This window comes from Stegastes partitus, unplaced genomic scaffold, assembly GCF_000690725.1.
Source record: "Stegastes partitus isolate 25-593 unplaced genomic scaffold, Stegastes_partitus-1.0.2 Scaffold306, whole genome shotgun sequence".
Taxonomy (NCBI): Eukaryota; Metazoa; Chordata; class Actinopteri; family Pomacentridae; genus Stegastes; species Stegastes partitus.
This window is the reverse complement of record NW_007578037.1, coordinates 473,338-484,079: the sequence shown is the minus strand read 5'-3', so window position 1 is coordinate 484,079 and position 10,742 is coordinate 473,338. Positions and strand designations below refer to the sequence as shown.

Here is a 10,742-nt window from a genome sequence, read left to right as displayed (position 1 = left end):
CCACTGATTCTTACAATCCCATATTTTGAAGGCAGCTCCATCCAAAATAAAACACATTTTCTATAAAAGAGGTTAAGCAGCACCATCCCTGTGTTTTTTTCAATGTGTATAAAACACTGGTATGATCAGTGCTTTGACCGGCTGAATATTAATGATGTTGTGTTTTGATGCTTCCATGAATCACTGCACTTATCAAACCACCGTTCTGGATCAGATACAATTCTGATGTCTAAGAGAGACATCGAAAGTTTTTTTTTCCTAAACTCAGCCAGATTTTCAAAGTGTACATTTATCTGCTGGATGTGGATGAGCAGGAGATTCTTCAGCAGTGTAAAGAACACCATAATGAGAAGTGCTGCAATAGAGCTGTACCCAAAACGTTTAGGTTTATGATTTGCATTTATACATTTATTCTCCAATCAGTGGTGGATGATGTGTTGTTTTTGTTCTCCCTGTGGCAGCTCTGTGTTAAGATGGTTGTAGATATGCATGTGTGTATCTGTGTGTTTGTCCAAAGAGAGAGAGAGTCTGTAAGATGTGCAGAGCATGTGAAAAAGTCTATTTTTAGCATACATTCCCTTATGAGCTTTCTTAATAGCGGCTTTAAGAGTTCTCAGAACTGTGTTTTTAATAAAGACCGACGGTGACCTAATCCTCAGACCTTGTAGATATTAAGATTCAAGGCCAATTTGTTCCCCCTCTTATGGTAGAAAAGGCCAGGGTTCAGCCGTGTGCTTCATGTGGTTTACCTGCATTCACGAGGATGTGGATTTTCAACGTTCAGTTCGTCTTTCTTTAGATAACCACTGACAGTCTGTTGATTTGATATCAGCCTTAATGACGAATGCAGTGATGGGAATAAACTTTAAGCTTTAAGTCAAATACACGTTGATTTCGACCACGAAGTTGTTTTGAACGGCAAATGTTCATCAAGCTCAGCTAAACACAGTAATGTGGAATAGGGCACTGGACAGTAAAAACACAAGATGGTGAGTGAGCAGGTTGCCACAGCAACCGTGTTTCTAGGAGCGCATGCATCGTCGCCGCATAGGAGAGGAGATGCTAAGGACTGCCATGCAGCCTTTTTTTTCTGAAAAAAAAAACAACAACTCCTGTTTATCGAGACATTAGAGACTAGAAAATACTTGCAAAATGTATTTAAGTGATTTTAGATAGAATAGAGATAATAGTAAGATTATCGTCGTATATATGTGACAGGAAACGAGGATCTCCTTATTTGTTATCAACAGACATCACAGGCTTGTGACTACTGCCGTCATACCGCCAAGCATAATGTGCTTGAGAAAACAATGAAGACTTTCTAATCATTATAAGGGAAAAAGCCAGAGCATTTCTAAATTTAGTGAGTCTGCTGATGCTTGCAGCCATTTCTGTTTCAGGATGTGTATGGCACTCGCTTCCCCAAAACAAGGCATAATACACATTTATGTATTAAAAAAACATGAAAGTGTTTTCTTGTGCCATCTTTTTTTTTTTCTTTGTTCACAATCTAGTTGTCATTTTCATGTCTGGTTCATCAACTTCAGTGGTTGGGGATCTTGTCTGATTGAGCGTTGCATATTGTACCCAGCATGTGCATTGCAGTAAAATGTCAGGAGTCAATAATCATTCCTTCATATCTTAATTGCTAAATTACTGCATGCAGGCATCATTTGTTGTCTCATTTGCAATGCTGTGCTGCTGCCTCGTGATGGATTGCACGAATCTCTGCATTAACCTTAGGTCCCGATGAATTCCACCAGCAGACACGAATGCGTCCAGCAACTTTGCGTTCTTTAAAATGCGAGATTCTTCCTCTGTCACTATGTATTTCACCAGAAGCGTGCCAGTGTCTTAAAGCAGATAATGAGAGTGTCATTCTAAAGGGTCCACTGCAGCACTTGTGACCCAGCTTGAGGTTTCACAATTTTGTGGCCATTTCAGACCATGACCCCGATGTTAACTTGAACCTATGAAGAAAATGGCAGCTGACTCACCCGTTATAATACAGGCCACAATTTGGGACACGTTTCTTCAGAAAGGAACGTCAGACTCAGCCCATTATGCACTCAGGACATTGTAATATTTTGAGATTTAAATTTAATCCTTTGAATATTTGCATGTGTGTGCTAGGCTAATATCTTAAAGCTACTGCACTGTGCACTTACTTGACCTCCTTCCTCTCTCTTCTTTTCTCTCTCTCCCCCTACAGTGAGACGCAACAGCCTCCACAGCGACAACACTTTCACAAGCCAGCCCTCCCCTAAATTTGATTCCTCCTCTTTAAAAAAATTGTCATGGGAACAAATGCACAGGGTTCCCTAAAATGACACGTTGAAAAAATATCAAGGTGTGCGAAAGTCAAGGAAGCATGAGCAAAGTAAAATAGGAATCTATTAATGATAAATAGAGTCTTTAATATAACATTACAGTTTTCTCTTTTTTAAATTTTTAAAGTGAGTGCTAGAAGGAGAAAAACAGAAAAAGAGCATTAAATATGAACATCAAGATAAGCACTTAAATTCCCTTGGCTGGAGGTAACTTATCAACATCATAGCAATAGGGGTGGGTCATGACTCAGTTGCCATGCGTGTTGTCATGGTGACCAGCCCCTGTACCCCTTTCCCCCTCCTCTGGTTGGTCCAGCTTCTGTTGTGGTTTCACAACCATGGACCTCAGCTGACAGAGGCAGCACCCCCCTGTCCCACCCCCTGTACCTGCTCCAATCAGGCGAGCCGTGTCATCTGTACGAGGAAGACTCTAGATCAAATCCCAGACAGTATTTCAGAGAACACAAGATACCTCAATCTACAAGAGAACTCTATTCAGGTAAATATGGTTTCATCTACAAACACATCATTCATTGGGACTGAGAATTTATTTTGATGGCATCAACTCACATGTTGCTACAATGTGCCTCCATGTTTTTGTCTCCACACCAGGTGATCAAGTCTGACACATTTAAGCATCTGCGACATTTGGAAATCCTCCAGCTCTCCAAGAACCACATCCGGCAGATTGAGGTGGGAGCTTTTAATGGTCTTCCCAACCTCAATACATTGGAGCTTTTTGACAACCGTCTCACAGTGGTACCATCCCAAGCCTTTGAGTACCTCAGCAAGCTAAGGGAACTATGGCTACGAAACAACCCCATCGAGACGCTGCCGGCGTTTGCCTTTCACCGTGTTCCCTCCTTGCGGCGTCTCGATCTCGGGGAACTCAGGAAGCTGGATTTCATCTCAGAGGCTGCCTTCGAAGGTCTGGTAAACTTGCGCTTCTTGAATCTTGGCATGTGTGGTTTGAAGGACATCCCTAACCTCACCCCGCTAGTGCGACTAGAGGAGTTGGAGCTGTCGGGGAACCAGCTGGGGATAGTCCGGCCTGGATCCTTCCAGGGTCTGGTGTCACTTCGCAAGCTGTGGTTAATGCACTCCAGAGTGTCAGTCATTGAACGCAATGCTTTTGACGACCTCAAAAACTTGGAGGAGCTCAACCTCTCCCACAATTCCCTTCATTCCCTGCCCCATGACCTCTTCACGCCTTTGCACCAGCTGGAGAGGGTACATCTCAACCACAATCCTTGGGTGTGCAACTGTGATGTTCTGTGGCTCAGCTGGTGGCTGAAAGAAACAGTCCCCAGCAATACCACATGTTGCGCTCGCTGCCATGCGCCTCCAGGTCTAAAGGGAAAGTACATTGGGGAGCTAGACCAGAGCCACTTTACCTGCTATGCCCCAGTGATTGTTGAGCCCCCCACTGACCTCAATGTCACTGAAGGAATGGCTGCTGAGCTGAAATGTCGTACTGGAACCTCAATGACCTCTGTGAACTGGTTCACTCCGAATGGCACTCTGATGACCCATGGATCGTACCGAGTTAGGATCTCAGTGCTCCACGACGGAACGCTGAACTTCACAAATGTGACCGTGCAAGACACTGGGCAGTATACTTGCATGGTAACCAACTCTGCTGGAAACACCACCGCAACCGCCGTGCTCAATGTGTCTGCTTCAGACCCCAGCAACAGCTACAGCTATTTTACCACTGTCACTGTGGAAACAGTAGAGACAGTAAGAGGAGAGGAGGAGAACTCTGCAAGACAGTATATAAATGAGACCTTCATAGATTTCCCTAATCCTACTGTTCAAAGAGGGTTAGATGGACGACCTGGCATCACTATATCGCCTTCTCTCTCTTCTCTGTCCTCGCTGTCCCCAAGAGCCAACAAAGCCACTGAAAATGCAGTGACTGTGTCCATAATAGATGTAACTAACATTCCAGGCTTGGATGATGTAATGAAAACAACTAAGATCATCATTGGTTGCTTTGTAGCCATTACTTTTATGGCAGCTGTAATGTTGGTGGTCTTCTATAAACTCCGTAAGCAGCACCAGCTACACAAGCACCACGGCCCAGCCAGAGCCATTGAAATTGTCAACGTAGAAGATGAGATCGGAGCCGGGGCAGGAAGTGGCATCTCAGGTGGTTCAACAATGAATTCTGGCACTGGTGGAGAAGGAACCCTAAGGATACATCATCCAGAAATAGTCAACCTGCCCAACATTGGCCGTACAGATACTCTTAACCATTACTACAAGACACATCATTTCAACAACAACGTGATGGGTCTTAGTATTGGCACCGAAGGGATGGGACCAGGAGGGATCCTCAACAGCAAGAATCAGCAAGGCCTGGATATCCCCATCTCCTGTACCTCAGTCCCAATCTCTACATCTAATTTGCTCTCTTCATCAGGCAATGGCACCAACACCAACCCCAGTTCCATGTCCCCACCACTGCCGATGTCACTCCCCATGCCTACCATGGGCTTACATGGATCGATCAAGGGTTTCATGGGCCAAAACCAGAATCCCCAAATGGAGCCTCTTCTGTTCAAGGGGAGTTCGAAGGAAAACGTCCAAGAGACTCAGATCTAAAAACAAAAAAGTGAGAGTATAGAGAGAGAGTGAGCAAGAGTCGAAGACAGAGAGGGGATTGATGTTGGGTTTATGTGCGGAATGAGACACTAGAGTGCATTGACATTACACCAGGAGAGAGGATAGACTGACACGGCAATACACAAACACATAGACTTATCTGTGACAGTGTACTGAGCCAAGGATTACCACAATGGCCCACTTGTGTTTGTAGTAACGATCATGGCCATGGAGATCAAGGAATGGACATTGCTACAATGTAAATCTGTGCCAAAGCAAATGTTTTTTGCAGTTTCTACAAGCTGTGTTCTCATAGGAAAAAAAAAACTAGCCTTTCAGAGTAATCAGTCCCCAAATCGTTGTTGGCCAGCAGAGTTGAAAGACATGCACAGCACTTACCACACTGAAGATCAGAGATATTGCAGAATAAAATCCAAGAGACATTTTTCTTCCACAAAAAACATGAGCCACACTCTCTCTCAAGTGACTCAATAGACTCCCTCAAGGTGAAAATTATGTAGGCATAAATAGATGGACAAAAAGGTACAGTGCAGTACAAACTACTGTGAAAAATCCACAAATTATATAAATATATTTTCATCTAAATATGTATCATTGCAGACTCCGATGCAGACATATTTTGGGGTGGATGTATAAGCTGGTATAGTTTGTTTCTTTGTGAATAATCAGGGGCGGTGATAGTGGAGGTTTGTTATGATACGTTTTCAGTTCGGCTACTTCTCAGAAACATAAGGGCTCAATTGCAACACTCATTGTGAATCTTTGAATTGGCTTTGTGACATAAAGTCCATTTAGGTTGTAGAACAGTAAATGCAGATCTCTGTTTGACAAACTTTTGTCTGTTGTTTCAGTAATAATCATTACAAACTTTTGTGTTCTGAGAGTGTATTATGTATTTTGTAAAAGCCAGCTACTTGGTATTTGAATTGACAATTCTGATACTTAAATGCCAGCATCCAACAATGGTAAAACAATGTTTCACAAACACAAAAAGGTAATCCAATGCAAAGACCTGTATGGGTAAAATAAAGTGTTGACAATGTGTTATTTGAATCAGATCAGTAGCCAGATATTTGCTTTTAGACAGGAATTTGATATGACCTCCTTGCTCATGGTTACCATAATCATGCCATAAAATGCTGTCATAAGGATGATTAGACATCTCTCTGCAGCAGCATTCAAGAAGGGATTAAACATCCATCTTAGGATGATTGGAATGAATGGAAATGTACAGTATATTAATAATAATAATGTCTGGTTGTATGACAATTGTAAGATCCACATTTTTACAGTGTAACTTTCATATGTTAAATGCCATTTACGCTTCTTGCGTTTCAACTATGTATTTCTTTATTTTTGTTAGTTTGATATAATGTGTACAGTTGTCTAGCCATGTATCATTACGTGTGAAATAAATCAATCATATATTGGGTTGTGGCGGGTCAATATGGCAACCACACAAGTAAAGAGTGAGACATTATGCAGTTCTCGGTGCCAAACCTGGATTGAATGTATGGTTTGTGGTTTAGCCATTAGTCATCCTGGTAATGATAGGGGCCGCCTGCTCTGTTAAGATGCTCAGACAGGCTTTTAGTCACTCTCCTATAGACGGGCCACAGACACGACTAGTCTTGAAAAATTACCGTAATCTGTCGGAAATTAGTCAGTCTGCTTCTCCCATAGTATTCTTTTGCTCAAGTGTTGAATCAGGAGCTTATGTTTAAACATACTGACTGAATCAACTACATTTCTTTGACTATATTTATCAAACAGGAGCCTAAAATGTTTGTTGCAATTGAGCACAAACTGGACATGTGACCAGTTATTCCAGAGAAATCATGTTTGACTGTAATGCAGCTCTGTGTTTGATTTTGCTGGGTTTTGTCTTTTTTATTTTACCCCTCCCCTCCCTTCAGACCTCATGTTTTTTTTAGCTGCGTATGTCATTCAAAAGCATATATGAGGTATTTTATGTGCACAATGAAGGTTCTTTGTTGTCAGCAATGAGCCCATACTTACTGGAAGAAGTTATGAGACGGATTAGTAATAATGATGATGATAATATATGTGACAAACCTATGAAAGGAACATCTTCTACATCAATTCACACCGTGTTTGCCCTGTGTAAGGCTAAACATCTAAGCCATATTTAGAGGAAAAGAAAAATGTCTGGCTATATCAGCAGTAGCACATGCAAACAGATTGATCAAATAACTCAGGTTGTCTAAATAGCAGCCATGTATTTTCTGAACTTGCTCTTAGTGCTTTTGGCCATGAAAACCGTAGTAAATGTAAATGTGCCACCCAACCAACAGATCTAGTGCGCAGGGTTCATCTGTAGCCCCACAGAGACACAAATAGAATATAAATGAAGGCTAAAGACACAACATATGGCCGCTCCCTTGATGTGCTACATTTGGTGGTTCTGTCGTCAGATTTCAAAGAGCATACCAGATACCTCCTTGTGTGCTGTGTTTGAGGGTACATTACCGCTAACCACGGAACAAATCTCCTTACCTGAACATTACCACAGCAACGTTTTATTATTATGACGGTGACTCACCTAATCAGCACAGAAATGTTCCTTTCATACCTCTGAACATCGGCAAAACGCAACATGCGCCGTTATCATCATTATTATTAACATTTGGAGGAAATGCAGAAGGGCTTTGTTGCATCTTAGTATAGTGACTGCCATTGTACATATTGAAAAGGAAGCTCATTCTAGCGATGTTGAGACACACATGACCCCTTTTAATGAAGATCACAAGTTCGAGACTGGAATCCGAATATGTACATATGGGGCTACTGTACCTCAGTTTGGCTACAGATGGAGTACTGACATATGTGTATCCTCTGCACCACCCGTCGCTTACAATGGATGCTTCAGTCCAGATGACATTTCTTGGTTTGCTGGAAGCAAAACTCCTTAATGAAATGGATTATGGTATCTGAGACACCAAATTGCAAGACAAGAAAATGGACTGACCTTTTGGTCCTTTAAAGGTAAGCTGCTCTGTTTGATAAAAACAATATAAAAACAACCTGGTCTGCTTTGAAAGATTTTTAAAAAAGGCGAGAGAACAGTGTTAAGCACTAGAACAGTTTAGATTTCTTTAACACAAAAAAATATATATAAAAACAATGTCATTTTGTGTTTTTCTTTCCTTTTTTCTAAAAAAAAAAATTCCAGTTGTTGGTTGTATCTTAGTATGTGGTATTATCAGTTTGGGTCTTTATGGATTGTCATTAAATGTCATTTTCCCCCCACACATTCATCCAGGTACACAGTGTGGCAGAGGAGTGTATTTCTTCAGTTATAGCAAAATCAACACGTGCTGTACTTGCACTTCAATGACTGTCATACAGTGACTGAGAGGTATATTATTTCACTGTTTGCTACTTGTGTGACTTCAATTTTCCGCTCGCTGTAAGGAGTTATTCTGCTATTAGAAAACATATACCACTTTCATTCTTTGTTGTGATTTTATGCTGCAGAACACACACGACTAACTAAATAAGAAATGAGTTAACCGGGTCAAAATGATGAATGGTGTTTCAAATAAGTTATTGCGTGAAATTTTATAATACAAAAAAAAAAAGAAGAAAAAAAATGTCTGAACAATAACTGTTTACACTGTAATTTTTTTCTTTTCTTTCTTTTTACATTTAATTCAGGAGACAGGAAACACTTTGAACAGAAGGTTACGGGTGGAAACAACGCACAATTATATTGTAACAGTTATGTAAAGGTAAATGCAATGTTACCGCATTACAGCGAATGTAGCTATAAATAAAGTGCCAGCTGGCTGACAAACTGTCAAACAGTCACACAATTAGCAGAAGATGTAAACACATAAAGCAGATTTTTCTCATTTTCTCTTTTTCTGAACTGTAAATATAATTATGACAAAAATGATTAACTGCCTTTATTAAAGGACAACATAAACTTCTAAAAGTATATTATATTGCCAGGGGTGGGCTCATAATTTTCTTGGAATAAAAACATCTCACTGATCTATTAGTCTTTGGTGATTGAAATCTTAAGAAACTAATTAGCTGACCAATTGATTAAGAGGGGTTGCTGTAGGAGTACTGCCACATTATTCTAGCAAATTCAACAAAACACCGATACATCCTGTAATCACTACGGCGTGGCAACCGCCTTAATAAATCAAACAGTCCGTCACGTTGCATTAGCGTAATTGTACATTTACCTGCACTGCCATTTTTTCTTATTAATATAAGTTATCAATTTGCAAATGTGACAAACAGCTCAAATAAAAAGGAAATCAAACAAACAAATCCTTCATATGATTAGTTCGACATTTTCCATGCAAAAGCCACTCAATGTATTCGGGTTTCACTGCAGACATCTCCAGATGAAGCAAACTAACTGCTACATTCACGCTGGCAAAGAATGTGCAAGACACTGGAGCGTCTTCAATGCTTCATTACCACTACTTCTTTTCTTTGAAAGGGGCTGATGAAACAGAGCCTGATTCCTTTGCTTCACTGTGTTGTATTCTGTTCTTCAGTTCATCTGCACGCTCCAGATTTTTATATTTTTAAGCTTATTTTAAACCCTGAGGTGGGATAAAACTGTAGATACTATCACAGATGTCCACTGCACAGTACAAGCCGAGCCCACGTTACGAAACAACAACTTCAAGGGATTCTTGTACAAAGAATTGCATCAGCCGTGAACCACAGTGGTGCATTTGAATATGTTTAGATAAAATATTTGGGCATTACAGCAGGGGCACTATGAGAAGGAATTTTCTTGAATGTAATTGTCCTTGGCTTGTACTCCGGTCTCCTGAGACCTCAGTCCCAGAGAGACATAATGTTAAAGGCCTGTGCATTGAAATAGAAGAGACAGCTCCAGTATATCGTAGTATTTCTGAAAACTGTAACCTAAAGTAAAGATATCACACCCACTGTTCTGTAACACGCTGAGGTGGTGCATTTGGAAGCACGTTATTAGTATCTGTGCTTTGCAGCTTTTGGCTGTTTCTCAGCTCGGGTTAATAGCCAGCAAACATATGGTTGATGCATTGAAGGCTTGAAATTGTCCTATTCTTGTATGAAAAGGGTGGTGGGGGGTGTGTGAGAGTGGGCAAAGAGTGTGCATGCAGCAGAAAAGAATACATTAATATGCACTAAAGATGAAAGAGAAATGCTCAAATGCAAATACATTTTGAGCATTCTGTGATCTTGGCATGAAAATAATGTGATGCAGGGGGGTAATTTTAAATTAGAAAAGGTGGAATTTTAAAATACCAGTTTCATCCCTTGCAGCAACAACCCTAATCCACAGGAGGCATGTATATAAATCAACATAAATCCCCACTTGTAATTTCAAACTACGCTCTATGTATTGAAATGAAAACCTGATTCCTGTTTGCAAACTGTAACGTCCCTGTCCCCCCCCCGCCTCCCCGTGCAGCCGCAGCTTCCCTTTGTACGCTTATGGTGCAGTCATTTTCAAGAAATCCACTGTGGCTGCACTATCCTTTCCTCTTCCCCATGCTGTCTTTTTTCCTTCAAATTCAATAACCTCCCAGCTGTGTGTTTCTCCAGGGATTCCCCCAGCTCCCCCTGGCCCACAGACAGGCTGCGGAGTCTGTGGGGAACCTGACACAACATAAACTCCACTGTGAAGCAGAGGTGTCAGTCTGTGGGCTGCATCTCTGGGCTGATCGAAGGACCATGAAAATATGAAAGCCTTTTATTTCTTCACACTTTAAAAGGTTGCAGTGAAAAGAACAAAAAAAAAAAAAA

At 41.0% G+C, this 10,742-nt stretch overlaps 1 protein-coding gene across 1 annotated transcript; it reads left to right on the top strand.

Moving 5' to 3' along the window:
* Positions 1–2,586: 2,586 nt before the first annotated feature.
* On the top strand, positions 2,587–4,937 carry lrrc4bb (leucine rich repeat containing 4Bb). Its single transcript, XM_008283326.1, has 2 exons — positions 2,587–2,829; positions 2,943–4,937. Exons 1-2 carry the CDS (start codon positions 2,587–2,589, stop codon positions 4,935–4,937), a joined length of 2,238 nt encoding a protein of 745 aa, XP_008281548.1.
* The last annotated feature ends 5,805 nt before the right edge of the window (positions 4,938–10,742 follow it).

What these genes read in the sequence shown, in the direction of transcription:
- lrrc4bb (XM_008283326.1), top strand. Translation starts at nt 2,587, where the DNA reads ATGCGTGTTGTCATGGTGACCAGCCCCTGTACCCCTTTCCCCCTCCTC. An exon ending in TACAAGAGAACTCTATTCAG is followed by an intron (nt 2,830 to 2,942) that starts GTAAATATGGTT and finishes TCTCCACACCAG; the next exon opens with GTGATCAAGTCTGACACATT.